The sequence below is a fragment of the Xylocopa sonorina genome, chromosome 1 (genome assembly GCF_050948175.1).
Source record: "Xylocopa sonorina isolate GNS202 chromosome 1, iyXylSono1_principal, whole genome shotgun sequence".
Lineage (NCBI taxonomy): Eukaryota > Metazoa > Arthropoda > Insecta > Hymenoptera > Apidae > Xylocopa > Xylocopa sonorina.
The window spans coordinates 8,185,979-8,203,236 of NC_135193.1; the positions used below are offsets into that span (position 1 = coordinate 8,185,979).

The following is a 17,258-nucleotide window of genomic DNA, read 5'->3' on the forward strand; positions in this document are numbered from 1 at the left end:
CATTGCAACCTTCTGAAAATCAATCAAGTTCCTATACGTTTGAACAAATTACCGAGAAAGTCTTCAGTTTTAATACGTACAATAAATTGGAAAGTATCATATTTAATTCTAACCGCGATAAAAACTGTCAGTCGCTAAGTAACATTGATTTACATCGTACAACGTTGGTTAGTAACAATGAATAATCGTTGGCGATACTGGTTGCAACCAGATGCCTGAAGTATGGAATATATTTTCCTGTCACACGAGAACACACATGTTTATTTTTCAAACATGTCGGGTAACCGTTAAAGTAATGTTTGTGTGTACGTAAGAGTTAAACATAAAATATGGGGGAACGATGAATAAAACTACACCGCTTTTGTGTCGTAGTATTATTTCATGAATCGGGATTCCGATATTTCGCGTCCTGTTACGCAAGTTCGCGGGTTCAGTTTTTAGTTTAGGTTACCTTTTTAAATGGAAGAAGCGGCGATTGAGTCGCCAAATTCACGTCTAAATGTTATTGACCAAATTAATGAGAAAGGGAACGAGAATTGTTGCCAGAATTACAATGACTCAGAGAGTGAACGTGAGATTCCGTACGGTGAGTGTACGCCGCAACAGGCATCGACGAGCCGACAAATTGACAATTCTATCTTTAACACCATATCTAAAATTGTTAACGTCACGGCAAAGGTAAGCGCATATCGTTATTCAATTAGACCAGTGCCGACTCGAAATCTGATTCTATCATTTAACATTGAAACTTGATATTCAGGTCCCAGAGATTCATGATTTTAAGATCGTGAAGCCTATAAGCCGGGGTGCATTTGGCAAAGTTTTCCTCGGTTACAAAAAGACGAATCCTGAGAAAGTATACGCGATTAAAGTAATGAAGAAAAACGAGATGATAAATAAGAATATGGCGTCGCAAGTGGTCATCGAAAGAAATGTATTAGCTTTAACACGTAGTCCTTATTGCGTACAATTATTTTATTCACTGCAATCTGTTAGTAATGTTTACTTAGTAATGGAGTACATGGTGGGCGGAGATCTTAAGAGCTTGCTCGGCATGTACGGATACATGGAAGAGTCCATGGCAGCTTTTTACACTGCCGAAGTCTGCCTCGCTTTAGAGTATCTTCATTCTCATGGTATTGTACATAGAGATTTGAAACCAGACAACATGCTTCTGTCAAGGGAGGGACACGTCAAGCTGACAGATTTTGGGCTTAGTAAAATTTCTTTGCACAGAGATCTTGAGATATCGGATTTAGTCAATTGCACGCCCAGTCTTTGCACTAGAACTCCCGGACAGCTTCTTTCGCTGACGTCGCATTTGTCATTCGGTTCTGGACAAAGATCCACTAGCGAATCTAATCTCAGCGACAGAAGCACACCTGGCGTTAATTTACTTTCTGCCCTTCAACGAAACTGCACAAAGGTGCAATCATCGCCGAATTCGGTAATTTCTTCCGCTGCGTCGGGAGATTATTCCAGAGTATCCGGCATTACTCCTTTTCAATCTGCAGAGGATCTCCGTCTGGGGGAACGTTCGGAGAAAAAAGCTATCGACGACGACGGACAAGAGAGCAGTTCTGGTAGTTATCATACGTGCGAGGCGTCTTCGGTTCATGTAAACAGTCAACTGAATTACAATTTGGAGGAGGAAGAAGAATCTACGCTAGAAGCTGAACACTCTCAACAACCCCTTTTTCACACTAGTCCGTTGAGCACCTGCGTAAGCACGTTCACCAGAGGCGCGAAAAGAAAGAGGACCGCGACGGGGGCAACAACCGGCCTAACGTGTGAACTGAACGCGATGGATTTAGAGGTCGACAAAACACCAAAAAGGAAGAATCGTGGGTGTATATTTTCTAGAAGTCCGATGCATTCCAATATCTCTGCATCTATGAGAGAAACGGGTTATGAGCAAGCGAACAACGTTAACGATGCAGTCAAGGAAGAAGATAGTGGGTCTAGCGGAAGAGTCGCGTTCAGTACACCGGTGTCATTTACGAAACAGAGATGTCACAGTAAAGATGCAGAGGAGAAATGTAGCGAAGAACAACAAGCGCCTTTGATCAAGTCGACGAGATTTCAGCTCCCACCGGTCCTCACGTCGCATTCGGCTCCGGAGATATCTATAGACGAAAAACATCGATCGCCTCAAGGTATATCGCCGATAAAAACCCCAGCAACGTCTGGCAATAGTTACACACCGTACAGAACTCCAAAATCGGTGAGAAGAGGCCGTCAAGCCGGTGCGACTCGATCGGATGAACGTATACTCGGTACACCCGATTATTTAGCTCCGGAATTACTTTTAAAACAAGGTCACGGACCGGCGGTGGATTGGTGGGCTCTAGGCGTGTGCCTGTTTGAGTTCTCTACCGGTGTCCCGCCTTTTAACGATGAAACACCGCAGGCAGTGTTCTCCAATATTCTCGCCAGAGATATCCCTTGGCCACAGGAAGAGGAAGCTTTGTCAACGGCTGCTGTGGAAGCCATAGATGCGCTTCTCACCTTAGACCAACAAGAGCGTCCTTCCGCGCAAGAAGTACGGCTTATGAATCTCTTCCACGATTTCCCTTGGAGCGAGCCGCTGAAAGCGACGCCACCTTTTATACCGCAACCCGACGACAATTACGATACGTGCTACTTTCAAGGTAATTTTCTGCTTGAAAGGGTGGTTCAAGTAAACGGAACGAGTTACACTTTTTCTGATTGCAATCAGAAAAAGCAGATCTTGTGTCAGTGAAATGAACCATCCTGTGTAACAGATTATATTAGAGATTGATAAATAATATCGATTGTACGATGTTCGGTAATTTAGTTCTGGTTTATTTTCTAGCACGGAATATTATGCAACATTTAAACGTGAGCAATTGTGATACGTCGTCTTTGGAATGCGAGGATGGGAAAACAGGCGTTAATGCACGGTCTGCCTTGTAACAGAAATAACATAACGCGGGAATTGTTATAATCTCTAACTATTTTTTATATAGTTGTATATGTATAGTACTATAAAATATTTTGTTACAACTTAGCATTTTTGTATGATCACTTATATCTAGGCGAACGTATCGGTTTAACGAAAACAGTTCGTGGAACAAATTACAGAGGGATGAACTATATGAATGAATGTTGTTTTTTATTCGTACAGAAATGTTCAGTTATCGAGGGCTCTCGTTATTCTACGCGACGCCGTGTCACGTTTAATGGTGATCAAGAGTGATCAAGAACGAGGTATTTTACTGAGCACGCAAGGAGCAACATACCTCCTGCTGTGTGTTTCACTTCAAATTTTTGTAAATCCAAGGCAGGAAATGCGTTACTCTCGTGTAAACGCCAGGATATCGGCCTTTACCGCAGCCGATACCCCAGCTGACGATACCAACCTGTGTCCAACGGCCATCGTTTACCATTAATGGACCACCGCTATCGCCCTGTAAGATGGAAGCCGTTAGAGATTTACGTATACGTATGATAACAGAAGGAATGTTTATAATAATGATACATACCGTGCAGGAATCTTTCGCAGTTTGTCCTGCGCACAAGAAACTGTCTACGATACCACCAGGTGCCGCTGCACCATATTTCAGTCTACATTCACTGTTCGTCCAGATTGGTATCGAGACTTCCTGGAGTATTGCTGGTTGTGGCCCACCTGAAGGATTACAAATATTACGTCACAACTTAGCTGTGAAAGTTTGAATTTTCATCGAATTAACGTTAAATACTTTATGATTCCTTACTTTCCCTCAAGGAGCCCCAACCAATGACTGTAGCCATGCTTCCAGGGTACAGCTGCGAGCCACCCGGCAGACAGATGGGTCGCACTTGTTGCGTGAATGGAACGGGTTCGCTAAGGGTGAGCAATGCAATGTCATTGTACAGGGTTCTTGCATTGAAACCCCTGTGTCTGACCACTCGTTTCACTCGTCGTTCGATGTGTCGGACCTCTGTGTTCGTCTTGATATTGTAATCGCCCAGGCGAACCGTCAATCTTGCGACGTCCCAAGAGTTCATGCTGAAAACGATCGAAGACAGTTCGTTAGATATTTGAATTTCGTTACATGTGTTTTATGTTTGTCCATTTTTTATCGAGTAGAAGAATTAGATGAAGAATATTAGTTATTATTCGCTTAATTCTTTTGGAATGTGTTACAGTACCAATGAAAAATTATCTTTGAAAGTTGATTATGCTATATGTGTCTCATATTTTCCATTGAAGTGCATTTTAATTGTTTTTCATTGTTAAGCATAGTTCTACAAAGAAGTATTGCTTTCAATAATAACAAATTTAATATATTTGGGCTTGAAGGACCAGTCTGTAAATGCTGAAATAAATGCAATGGCTTTCCAAATACTTTGCATAAGCATCGAGTTAGAGCTGTTTGTTATGCATTAAACAACGTGCAATGTCTGCGTTGGTAGAACTACCTGTAAAATCGATTATCGTCGAGACGTGACGCTGACCGGTTTGCGTATCGAGTCCTTTAATTACGAATGCAGATCGTCGAACCGAAAGTGACTTTGGAACTAATTCTTTGTTACTTCTCCCACAGAAAGAAAACCGTGTACCACCAACTGTACACCACGAGCAAAGATTTTGTCATGCCGCACGCCTTTCCGTGGCAACTTACTTGGCAACACAATGAGCGGCGGTGAGAATGTGTAGATCATCGATGAGCGAACCACCGCAGAACTGTCGACCGCTGTTGAAGAGCGCTGCGATCCAAGGCCACTCGCCAAGGTCAGCATTATGACCGCCCACGATCCTCTCCTGGTTCTGATCACCGTTCTTCGCACCGCATTGAGACGTGTCGATGGCTGAAATAGTTCCCGTGGGTTTCTCGCTGGTGGTCGACACGGTCGGCGCACCTGGCCGCCAGGTAGGTTTCTTCGTTGGCCAGGTCGTCAAGATGCCGGGTTTTTTCGACGTGAAAACTGGTTTTATCGTCGAGATTGCTGGCAATTCGAGATACGGCGGATGGGTGGGCAGCGGAGGTATGGTGTGATCAGGTGGATGCGTTGGAATTGGCGGTGGCCAAGAACCCGGTGTCTGTGGCCTCGGCTTCACGGTCATTGCTTCCTCTTTTTTGCTGTCGTTTCTTCCCTGAAAAGTATCGAGGGGATCCCCGTGATAACGTCGACGTGTATTGTTTTCAACAGGATAATGGAGTAACGAGGTGTTTGAGGTGAAAGAGTTGGATACGGTAGTAAAGCAGAGTCGTAAAAGCCCGTTTGCGAAATCGATAGGTATACTCGAGTCGCGACTTTCTACGCTGAATCTAACGTTTTCGATTCGTATCACGTATTATTTTTACGAGTTCTTAGTAACTATCCAGGTTCTGTAATTGCAGCTGAGAAATTGTTGGAAGGAAACGCGCGGAAAAGTACGTGCTATATTGTATTTATAAAAGTAAAAATTCAAGAGGTAGACTGCCCGTTTGTAAATTGATCTTGTCATTATGTTCTAGCAGAAGTTGATATTTGCTACTAATTACCTAGTACGTTCTCTCTTAATGGTATTCTATATTGCTTTTATGGATTTCTGGTATAGTAGCAAGAAGCTTTATTACATTATACTATATTGGAAATATTAATGATATTCGAAATTGTTAACAATCAATTTACCTGAGTATCCTCTATAATAGGATCATCTGCGTTATCCAACGGTGGCGTAACGACCGGAAGTATATTGGAGCAACAAATTCCGAAGTTCGTCTGGCCATTGTCTTTTACGTAACTGCAGGTATCATATATGCCAAGAACCCAGCCATCTAGGGGGCTCAGATCGGGGACCTTGAAATATGGATAGCACTCCTTGAAGCTGATACAACGACCAACCTCGCCCTTTAGCGTAAGACAGGACTCGCTGCTCGGGATTCCGTTCCACAGGATACCACGACCGTCCCTCGTTTCGAGTCGAGTGTCTGAATCGGTGGCGGCTAAACGACAGAACGTAGTACGCTTCAATTTGTTGTGCTTCAAGCGGGAAGATTAATTATACGATCGGGATATTAATTATGGGGTCAGAAATTATTTTTCTAATGCTGATTTCTCCCATCTTTTTCCAAGCCGTTCGTGATCGGTTTACGAACATGTAACCGTGTTTACCAAGGAATCGAGTTGCGCGGGGAATACAGCACGTAGCCATGTATACACGCGCGCATGAATGATGCCTGACAAAGAGTGACACATCGTCTACCGTTGTAATGAATGCAGATTGTCCACGCCGCGTAATGCTATGTGCCTGCGTGACATGTTCGCAGGGAAACCATCTGATCGACACAGAAGAAACTTTCTACCTTTTATCACGTCGCTTTTCCTTTCGTTAATTTTTGTTAAATTGTAAGTACTCATCATGAATTTAGACAGGCTAATCTATACGGTGCGTTTGCATTTATAGAAATGGTCTGTGTTCGTTCATTTATTTCAACGCTGAACGAACACTTTTACTTAGTATTTCGCGACTCGTTCAAGAAATTTTAATTACGAGGGGATGAAAATAATCTATTCTGTTTTCAGTCTGATTTGTCGTGTCATCGCACGCGTTTTTCAATCGATCGATCGAATCAGAGTTGCTACAATAGAATACCATCCAGTTTCTTGACAGCGCGGGTTCGCTGACCCGCAAGTTATACACAGGCACACGCATACAAGGCCGGTGCGCGCGCTTGGAAGACTTCCGTTCGCCGTGTATGGCGCGCACGCATGGCCGATCATATTTTGATACCCAGCTTCGATCATTTGCACGTCCATCTATTATCAAGACGAGCAATTTCAAATGCCATCATCTCGATGCAACGAACCCAAACAAGTTTCCTATCTCCAGTTCTTCAGTCACGATCCAAGTATGTACCGAGTGATTAATACACGGTCATCAACATCAGCCGCGCAACTCCGCGAAAGGCTAATCCATATTAATTGCCACCATTCATTACTCTGTTCGAACACCTCCACGAGCTAATGAAGTTAATTAGAAAATAAGAAAAGAAGCCTCCCTTTCAGTCGAAAGTTCACCGTCTACCGGTCAACCTCGCAAAATAGCCGAATCCGTTAAAATCCTCGATGATTAACCGACGTCGAGAGCGATCGTTCCCCTAAACTCTAAAACTTTATTGCAGCGTATCGAACCCAATCCGGAAATACCATCCGTGGACACTCACCGTCGATGATCACCGCGTTCCCATCCTCCTCTTCCCGATGGATCGTTTCGAATGCGATCGATTTACCCTCTGGATTCGCGCGGATGGCACTAGGTGCTGTCAATGCGACTACGAGGATTTCTACGGCGAGCAGCAGTGGCGTCGTTAGCGACGACGCTCGATGTCGTCGTTGCATCCCCAACGGGGAACGGAAAGAAACCACCGGCGAGAAAGGAACGCGCAACGAGGAGGAGAGACGAAACGGTTGGTCTGTGGCCCTGTGTTACCGGTAGGGATCCTGAGGCCGGCACTAAGTTGCTAAGCTGCTGAATAGCCGGTGCTCGTACTTATAACGGGCTCGTCCTCCCCTCTCGTGGTCGACGCTGTTCTTTGCCCCCGGTGCGATTCGATACGAGCCACGGGACACTCGTCCTGTTCTAGCGGGGCGTCCATCGGCACCATGGGCGAGAAAAAGGGTGGGCGGACCCCGTGACACAAGAATCGGAGCTGACGATATGCAAAACTTTCGACAGATTGTAACATCCGAACGGCTTTCAGCGTCCTGATGCGATCACGTGACCGTGATCTCGCGCGAGGTTCTCTCTTGAGTATTCTCTTAGGAGCTTTTTTCGTTCGACTGCAACGTTGCGAAGGATATTTTATCCTTTTCCTTGGGCTTGTTGTACATTACTGTTCGTATTTGTTGTTATACAAAGTAATCTATATGCATATCGACATCTAATTTTTCTTGAAATTCAGGAATCTTAGGGGCAACAGGGTTAAAATAACTGAAATGTTGCATAAATTCTTTGGTCCTATAGAGGACCATTATTTATAATAATGCGATAGAGGAGAATTCGTTCGTAACGGGTTACCTGATTTTTCTGAAACAGCTTAGACATTTATCATATTGTAGCCGATAGAAAATAAAACGACTATTTTTTCGGTCGAATGGAATTAATCAGAGTGCCGTTGGTCGCTCAACCGGCGCTCGATTAATGGTTTCGGAACGACTGTCAGACGGTCTCGAATAGCTCTCATTTTGCAGCGTGTCACATCGAGCATTCATTTTTTTTTCTCGTATAACGAATGTTCCATCAGCAATGCTATTTGTCAGTACGGTTCGACGAGTCCGTCTAATTTCCCGGTTCGATAACGGGCAGCCGTACTGTTAACCGATACGAATCAGGAATGTATAATCGAATTTTAGGCGACAAATGTTCGCAGTAGATCGTAGCGGTTTCGATAGAAATTCGCCGATTATGTAAGTGGTGCGACAGAACCGGCTCAAGTTTGATTTGTGCCGGCGCACGGATCTTGGCGCCGTTCGCGATTGCCGTGTTCGCAGTGGCATTTGCATAGAGAGTACGATCCTTGCGTTGGCCTTGAAGAGGCCGAGGAGAAGGCTGCACGTAAGGGACGGCCGTGAACTTGCCAATCGCGTGTGTTCCTCTTCGTGCACCATCGCGAATGCCAACGTACGCGTGCATTTCCCTTCGAGCACAATGAATGGAATTTCTTCAAACTCCGCGTGGATCGCGTGCTTAATATCGGTCAGACAGTTTTCACTTTGCTCTGCACAATTTGTCGGGGCTCCCAGGAATTTCTTTGAATGTCTGTCACGTCCAAAATTTATGTAACGCTAGACTTTTATGCCCGAATATCGGTAATTCCGAAGCTTGTAAAGTCCACGAAGAGATATCCGCATAACTAAATTTGGGGTTTCAGAGTATCGTGTAAGTTTGTTTAATGGCTTGAGATTTCTAAAATGGCGGGGGGTCGATTTATTTAACGAGGTTTCGGGACCATCGAACAGTCCCGCGAATTTATTTATCGACAGATGTTTACAGTGAAATATCGACGTGTCTAACGTTTGTAAAACACTGCAAGAAGAATTCAACAAAGTTGGAAGTCCTGGGGTATCGTGTAGCTTTCCATTTGAAATTAGCATATTCCCGTTTAATAACCACAGCTGTAGGGTGTAACTAGAATAAAATATCGGGTTTATGCAAATGGCAAGTAATCCACGTGTAAATTCCGTGTCGATGTTTTATTTCAAGCAGTTCATTAAATCTTTTAAACTTCTTCATTATGACTCTTTAGTACTGATCATTTCCTGCCCGACTCGGAGGCCTTTTTTTTTTTAAAGATACCCTCACAATTGCGGGAAAGTAACGCCGCGTAATATCAACGAGTCAAGCGTAACTGCCTCGGAACTTCCTGTTGGATATTTAAACTTAAATTGCATTCACGGATTCGAGGGATTATCGCGCAAAAAGTGTCATAAATAGTAATTAAACATCCGCTATAAATTGCACCGCAACCAGTGGTTAAAACAATTGTACCTACAGGCGTAGTCCCTATAATTGATACCACGATGCACTTTTTAGTTTATCGAGAGGAGGCATGCATCAGCGTTTCCCTTTTTTCCTTATTGATCCTGTTTACAGGTTGCCCAAGCGCGAGCGATGTTTGTTTTGTATTAAAACGTAGTATCAGAACTGCCATTCAGGACGAAAGAAAAAGGGAACGAAAGAAGGTGGTGCCAGTCCTTGGGATGGATGTAAACTTCGCATTCCGTGGTTCATTGAACTGTTCCTTAAAAGGGTGAGGGGACGGGAAAACGTGGTAAAGTTTTACTTTTTCTCCTCCGTCTGTCTCGTCCTTTCTTCGTACGCGGACTATTAATAATTTGCTTGACCGAATCGTCCGCGGTCGTTGATTTACGATCCATCTTCGATTTTTACATATTCATGACGCGTCATAATCTTTCTCTTCTCTTTTTTTTTTATAATTTTTGGAAGGCTATAAAAAAATGGTCCTACAGATGTAATATATGCGAGGATGTGCCAGATTTATGTTTGAATAAAAATTTGTCAAACTTTACGAAACTTTTTGTAGTTTCAAGTAATTATTCGTCTACAAACGTCTCTTGCTCTATTATTTTTTCGATAGTTTTCGGTAGATATTCCAGTGTATACGGATATATTTAATTTCACTCGCAAAATGGAGTTAGCGAGCTCGAAAGGAAAGAAGTTCCATAGTCTATGAAGGGAACAGACGTTCACGCTGCCAAACCGGACCGTTCCCGAAATACTTGCGAGCTATTTGTATGGTCAAGGGGATTGGGACACTTCGGATCGTTGATCTTGCTCGCCGAAAAAACTTCGGGTTCATTGTCTGTGGATTTGCTCTTACAATTTGCTGGTGTGGAATGTTAATATCGTTTGGACGTTGTTAGTGATTCACGCTTAATTGCGAACCGATGTAGTTAAAAAAAAGAAAACAAATGGGTAGCCCCCTTTTAGGAGCGTTCGATCGTTCTCATCGGGACTTATTATTGGCGAGGCATGTTCTAATTCGAGATGTTTATTTCCTTTACCCCAGATGTCGATTTGCATATTTTACAGATATATCTATTCGGGACGGATTAATGTAATCGAGTTCCGGTACGAAGAAGCGTCCTCGTCCTTATATCGAGATTGGTCCAGTGTTCTCGAGGAAAGTTGTTGGTGCGCGGTTCGACGACCACCGTTCGATTCATCCGCTTCTCGTAAACAAGCCTCGAGGTTGCATACGGCGCTTGCCCAGGGTGTACATACATAAAATTTAGTTCAACAGCTCGCGCTGACGCCACCGTTGGATCACGATGACTCTTCCCTTGGACCGTGGAAACCGGTTGCGCGAGGGCTGCTTTTTGTTACGCGTCTATATTTATCTACTATGTATTTTATGGAACATAAAGACGCAGCATTAAGCCATTCTCCCTCTGATTGCGAACGTGGTCCCGGGAAAATAAGCAATTTGCTATGGAATTACACGATACTCTCCATGTGCGGTTAAAAGTGAAACTGGGATCCTCGACTGGTGGAAACCGTCGTTAAGATAATGCTGTTTTATTTCTCGTTAAAGGAGGAAAATCGTTCGCCGGTTGCTAGTCATAAAGGAATCCGATCGACACCGGTTAAACGTATGTACAAAGAACCGATATCTTACGTCAGGGCCACTGTCCCACTACAAGGTCGAGTATTTCTACGTGGTCGTCACAGCGTCCATACCTTTCGTTATTCGTGTGGGGAGTGCATGTGTTCGAGATCCATTAGAAGGTACGAAATTTATCGATCGAATTTAAACTAACGATAGCTTTATAGGTTGTATTTGCGTCACCCTAAAATGTTCGGCGTCCCGTTCAGAGTGGTGGACAAAGTTACATTCGAGGGTTAAATGTATTCGTTTGATAGTGTGATAATGCGAAAGAGGAAAGAACCATATTTTTTACATTATTATCAGCATTGGCATAATAACAAATACAAGAGGGAAACTGAAACGACTTTCGTGTTGAAAGGGACTTAAGTAATTAACTTTGAACGGTTGAAAATTGAGAAATGCTTAAGATTTAATGTCGATTCGATTGAAACGTCTGGTTAAAAAATCACCATATCATACATCAGCGAGCAAGAATAACTTTGACCTGCGTCTAAAGCATGCTCGTAAAAAAACGAGCGGATTGCTTTGAGAGTTTGTCAGGCATTTCTGGCTCATCCGATTTTACGGTCGTCTTTTTGACTTTTTTTTTGGAGGTAGAGGGATCGCTCTTCTTTATTACTTTTTGTGTGTTATAATCCTTTCAGAAATTTTTATCTAACGGATTTTCGTATATAAAAAACTGTGACGTTCTGGTTGAAACAAAGGTGATGACGCCACGAGAATCTTATTTTATTTATTGGCTAACATCGTGTCCGAAAAAGAACATTTCTTGTCTTTTTGCTTAAAAATAACCCTGGGAATGAATGGAATGAGAGAATTTATGTATTGTAGATAGAAGTTGTTTTCTTATTTTCTTATTTTATAGTTAGTTGATTCTGAAAATGTTCGCTCTTTGTCCAGAATTGTTTAATTATAATACAGTCATAGTATCCCTTGGCTGTCGTAAGAGGCGACTAAAAGAGGAAAGAAAGGGTTAATGAAGAAAAGAATAACGAATCCTGATTAAGGAAAAGAATGCACGGATTGTGTATACAAGAAGAGAAGTATTTCTTTCAGTTTTATTTACAAGTAACGTTCTTTGACGTGGTCTCCGCATGTTGCGTATCCTCGTTGCGTATCATCGTTGCGTGTCAACGTGAACTGGCAAGCGATTACATCGTTACGCATCAAGAGGCGTTGTAACGTATCGCTGGACGATTTACATTGACGCAGAACGGTGGAGCCCCTGTGTGAATGTCAAGAATAATGAAAAGGCACAATTTATAAAACGTACTAATATAATATTTATTGTTTGCAATAAACAGCGTAATATAATATCACCTCTGGCACAATCTCACGATGGCAAGACAACGCGAAAACGGTATTATATTTCGATATTCTCGCATCATTTCATCTGTTCTGCAACACGTCCGCCTTCGATACAATTTTCTTAAACAAAACAGTACACTGCGCGCGCTCAGGCCGAAATTTGGCCGGTCTCAATGTTCCTCCTCTTACACGGGTACAGTTTCTAACAAAATAAGGCGAGGCCCGTGGGCTCGTTTCGGCATCGTCGTTCGCGTCGTTTAAAGTACGATATCGAGATGGCTGGGGAAACGATCACGAGAAAACCGCACGCTCGCTTCGACGTTAACAGATGTAAACGGAAATTAAGAAAAAGAAAAGAAAAAAAGATCCATATATTCCGATTTCCTTCGCGATCTACGTATTCGTCGTTGGTACCCACGGTTGAGGTCTTCTCCTGACCGTAACGCGACTGCCACTCACACACACTCTCTCTCTCTCTCTCTCTCTCTCTCTCTCTCTCTCTTTCTCTTTCTCTCTCTCTTTCTCTCTTTCTTTCATGATATACCGTTAGTTAATAATATTAATAAACGTAAGGGATTATAAGGGATGACACGATAGCAAATAAAAGTTTGCGCACACGCGACGAACCCCTCTTCGAGATCCGTCCGCAGATTACGGAAAAGTGTACTTGGGCGATCGATGATTTAGGATAGGGTAGCTTATGGCGTAGGGTGGATGTGAGCAGAGGGTTTGTCTGGGGTAGCTATCGATTACAAATAAAAATGTCATGGAGCAACACTGACAATGTTCGTGTATGTTCGTAAATGGACACGAATCTCTTCCTCTCTCGTCACATTTCTCAGTCATACCGATATCTGTACCATTCATTCTTCTACTTTCACGCTACCTGTCTCTCTTTCTCTCTCTTTCTCTCTCTCTCTCTCTCTCTCTCTCTCACGATCCATCTCTCTTTTTTCCTTCTTCTCATTCTCGCACCATGAATACACGCATCCCTCGTATAAAAATAATAATAATTAATAATAATAATTATAATAATATACGTATTACGTAGCTCTAGTCAATAGAATCAAATAATATTAATAATATCAAACTATGTGCTGTCTTGCAATAGATGTAACAAAATATAGTACTCATATAATAATAATTAATATGCATTTTACAAGCGTATTTTGATCCTTGCTTTGATATCGGTGTCGCGATACATGTAGGTGTTGGGGTGTTGTGTATATGATTTTCGTTCGCATTCCCACGATGCAAGAACAAAAATGGAGAACGATAATGGCGTGTCGCGGTCGTTATGCATTCTAGTCCATACCTAAACGCGAAACTAATTAATGATTTTAATAGCTGATGCGAGTGTACGTGTATACGTGTGCGCGTGTAACACGAGCGTGATTTTATAATAAAAATCACGCGACGTGCGTGACGACAAAATGGCTCGCTTTCACCAGTGGCACGTTAATGTCGCTTCGCCTTAAAAACAATGCGTTACCGTAGGCTATTGACAGTTTTTGTTCTTTTTTTCTCTTTTATACCTTACGGTTCGTTCAGGACCTACGAAAACGGCGTTGCACAGAGTCAGAGTAATTATGTTCATTGCGTACAATGCAATCTGTTTCTTGCCATGATCAAGATAAACGCGGCTTACACGTTTAATAGTCAAACCCTTTGAGAACGATCGACGTGCATGTACAGTCTTGATCTGTGGCAGATTGAAAATTGTTACGGATAAGTAATTGTATAAAAAATTATATAGTATACCTTACATTTTAAAAAATATCTTTACACTATCGTTCGATTTTCCATTAAATTGTTTATTCGCAAAATTTCATTCCGTTTGATTAATTGTTCTTAAAGGGTTGTCTAATGCTCGAGTAAAGCGATCTTAAGTGATTCGTTACAGATACCAACATAGCATATTTATCTACATTAGTCTACCCTACATAAATATTGATCTATGCAATCACATTTATCCTGAAATTTGACGCAACTGTTAATCTTATAAACGCGTATCCGTTTTTTAGAAAAAAAAATTACATATTTTAGTAAATAATACTTTCTCTTTGTATAATATCAAAGGATCCTGGGGCATTCAGGAGGTTCTTGGAATGATTGCGAAATGTCTAACGTATACTTAATCAGAAGACGTTCTCGTTAAATCGGTATAAATAACGGTGAGATTGAAAGAATGAACAATTGACGCAAAATAGAGAGGGGGAGACAGAGAAAGAATAAAGGACGCTTATCGTCCCGATTATCCTGGAATGTTGTAGAATGATTTAAAAACGGATGACTTCGAAACGCGATCGTCGCGTCCGCTCGAGAATCTTGATCACGAATCGGACAGAACATGTATCTTCGAATATGCGTGAGCGTAAGGCTATCAAGAGATAAAATGCTCGATGGCACCCGGTCTATCTTGGAATGGCGGCATTCAGAGTTATGCATTTCATGAGTCTATAAAATAAGCTTGCTTCGTGCTCCTCGATCGTCCAATGTACGGACGATCGATACATTTAAACGTATAAACAAGAATTTAAACTCTAAAACCGACGATACGATAAAATAGAGTGGCATTTTCATATACATCTATACGTCATACGTATATATATATATATTTTTTTTTTAACTTAACATTTAATGGGAATGGGAGCGGGTGAGGGGTGGGTGGGGGTGGGATGGGAGCGGGAGTTCCTTAAATCAATTTTGATTGATTTACATATAGCCATCGCGTTTCAACTACGACGTCAACGGTACTCTATAAGCTAACAACCATCGATATAAATTGTTCACAAGTGAAAACAAACAAAAAAATATATATAAAATAACGAGTCGCCTTGTACGGCTAGAGATATACTTCCTCGCGATCTGGTGCCTCCTGTCGAGAATTTTACGCGTATACAGGCTGTTCGATCGCTATTTCTATTTCGTGCATACGGATTACGTTTCTTCTGCGCGACAGTCAGACCGGCAAGCCTCCTCGATGTCCAATGAGCGTTTCGAGAAACTCGAAAGATACGAATGAAAAACAGTGGTCGCGCGATAAAGCTTCGTCCATTTCCTCGAGATCATTATAGAATCGATCGAACATCTCTCCGTATCCACGAAATTTTCTACATCCGTGAAACTACCTGTATATCATTATAAAAGTAACAAACACTATCTTCCGAAAAAAAGAAAAAAAAAAAAAAAACGGTTGCACAAGACGACCACTATCAACTAACAATCGCTTCTCTTCTTTAATTTTCTGCTGACTTCTATTGTACGGTACGAAGAACAGTCCCGAGATTTCTTCCCGCGTGTTCACAGTCCGATTTACACGCAGTAGAAACTCGTGGATTACGACGTTGTATTTCTTCTTTTCTTCTTCTGTCCACTCGTCGGTTGGTCCAAGCTTATTTCTTAAAGGCAAGCACTGGTGGGGCCAAAGTGGCAATTATTATCATCCACTGATTCGAAACACCTTTTTCTTCCTCGTTCGTCCTCTTCTTGTTGCACTAGACGCGATCCTCAGACGCGGGTCCCTGAAAAGCTCTCCCCCGCCGATACTGTACAGTGTTCATCGTTCACATTGCACCGTGTCGACGATTCCTCTCGCGGCCATCGACGGGCTGCCTCTCTGTCCTTTCAGACTTATTTACACGAAACAGACGAGAGCTTGCGTGTGTACCAGTGTACGCTGTGCCCTCGTGTATTCTCATCTTTACGCGTTTGCGAAGCGGGCGGTTCACGTGTTGCCACTATCGTGAACGTGGGGGTGCCCGTGCGCGGAGTTCGTTAATGGCGAGTGGGCTATGTGAGCAGGCGACGAGGGTAGTTTGATCAGGGTGACGTCGTAGCCAGTCGGTGCTGGCGGGTCTCCGGGATCGCCTGGGTCGCCTGGTGAACCGGGATTGGCCGAGTTGCGCTCGTTGCTTGGGTCAGGGTTTACTCTGGAGTGGGTCACCTCCAGGAGGAACAGGTCCTCGTCCACGTAATATCGGATCATGTCGTCGTCAATTTTCGCTGTAATTCTGCAACACGTAGAAGAAAACGGCGATTAACGAGCGGTTAACGGCGGCGCGAGGTTACCCTGCTTAAAATCGAGGGCCGTAGTTCGAAAACGGGGCTGGAATGATTTTCGCGAGCGGGATTTAACGTTAATCAACAACGTGACGAGAGATCGTTTCTTCCCTTTATTATCATTTTGTGTTTCGTGTCAAGGGGCAAGGAAACAACAGCGAGCACCGTCGCATTCTGTATGGTCTCGTTTTCGTTTTCTTGTGACGACTGATATTTTAAGCAGAGTACACAGGTTAATGGAACGATTAGTAGCGTTGATGGTACGACAGATTGAACAAACGCGTGCACCCGTGGAGATCTTGAAGTAACGTCTCGCGATTTAAACAGATCTACAGGAGTCTGTTGATTCCATCAACGCAGCGGTTTTAAGGTCCGCAAACAGCCAAAGTGAACCCAAAGCGGACGGCAAGCAGAGCTTCGTTCAAGTCGAAAATGAAAAAGCAAACGCAACCAGAAGAGAGAAAGAAGAAATGACCGAAGATGTAAGTGTGGAATGGAGATGAAACACAGCTGCTCCACTGGACCAGTGTACTGGTCCACTAGGCAAAGCGAGGCATGCGAAGGAGCGTGCAGGCAGGCGTGCGTGAGCGTTCGTGACAGAAGAAAAATAAAGGACACGAGAGAGATTAGTGGATTTACTTCGTTAGACCCGAGCGAGGAACAACGAGAGCTCCGCTGGATCGATGGTGGTCGGCAACAAGGATTCTGCAGGGTGAACGAGCGGTATGAGAGCGACGTTAAAGTAAAGAGAAAAGTAGCGAC

At 43.0% G+C, this 17,258-nt stretch overlaps 3 protein-coding genes and 1 long non-coding RNA gene across 6 annotated transcripts in view; 2 read left to right on the forward strand and 2 right to left on the reverse strand.

The window, feature by feature from the left end:
* The first annotated feature begins 270 nt into the window (after positions 1-270).
* On the forward strand, positions 271-3,032 carry Gwl (serine/threonine-protein kinase greatwall). Its single transcript, XM_076908850.1, has 3 exons — positions 271-678; positions 761-2,651; positions 2,837-3,032. Exons 1-3 carry the CDS (start codon positions 460-462, stop codon positions 2,935-2,937), a joined length of 2,211 nt encoding a protein of 736 aa, XP_076764965.1. The 5' UTR covers positions 271-459; the 3' UTR covers positions 2,938-3,032.
* On the reverse strand, positions 3,009-7,335 carry LOC143431890 (proclotting enzyme). Its single transcript, XM_076908871.1, has 6 exons — positions 7,161-7,335; positions 5,626-5,939; positions 4,632-5,104; positions 3,741-4,015; positions 3,507-3,652; positions 3,009-3,431 (listed from the first exon to the last, which is right to left on the reverse strand). The coding sequence occupies exons 1-6, from the start codon at positions 7,333-7,335 to the stop codon at positions 3,279-3,281; spliced, it is 1,536 nt and encodes a 511-aa protein (XP_076764986.1). The 3' UTR covers positions 3,009-3,278.
* On the forward strand, positions 5,832-6,731 carry LOC143431882 (uncharacterized). The gene is made up of 2 exons (XR_013102742.1): positions 5,832-6,342; positions 6,520-6,731. It is a non-coding gene; the product is annotated as an uncharacterized LOC143431882 (long non-coding RNA).
* A 7,398-nt stretch (positions 7,336-14,733) lies between the features above and the next one.
* Grh (grainy head) overlaps positions 14,734-17,258 on the reverse strand; it is a 140,108-nt gene continuing 137,583 nt past the window's right edge. For 2 of the 3 annotated variants that reach the window (XM_076905175.1, XM_076905166.1), the window contains exon 15: positions 14,734-16,447. In XM_076905175.1, coding sequence (XP_076761290.1) covers positions 16,162-16,447 — 286 coding nt within the window. In that variant the 3' untranslated portion in view covers positions 14,734-16,161. The remainder of the gene's footprint in view (positions 16,448-17,258) is intronic. The other variant, XM_076905185.1, reaches the window with a different exon arrangement.

Excerpts from the sequence above, each read along its gene's own strand:
- Gwl (XM_076908850.1), top strand. The coding sequence starts at position 460 with ATGGAAGAAGCGGCGATTGAGTCGCCAAATTCACGTCTAAATGTTATT. Across the intron at positions 679-760 it reads TTGTTAACGTCACGGCAAAG|GTCCCAGAGATTCATGATTT; the intron begins GTAAGCGCATAT and ends CTTGATATTCAG. Across the intron at positions 2,652-2,836 it reads CGATACGTGCTACTTTCAAG|CACGGAATATTATGCAACAT; the intron begins GTAATTTTCTGC and ends TTTATTTTCTAG.
- LOC143431890 (XM_076908871.1), bottom strand. The coding sequence starts at position 7,335 with ATGCAACGACGACATCGAGCGTCGTCGCTAACGACGCCACTGCTGCTC. Across the intron at positions 4,016-4,631 it reads GCCGCTCATTGTGTTGCCAA|CATGAACTCTTGGGACGTCG; the intron begins GTAAGTTGCCAC and ends GATCGTTTTCAG. Across the intron at positions 3,653-3,740 it reads TTGGGGCTCCTTGAGGGAAA|GTGGGCCACAACCAGCAATA; the intron begins GTAAGGAATCAT and ends GTAATCCTTCAG.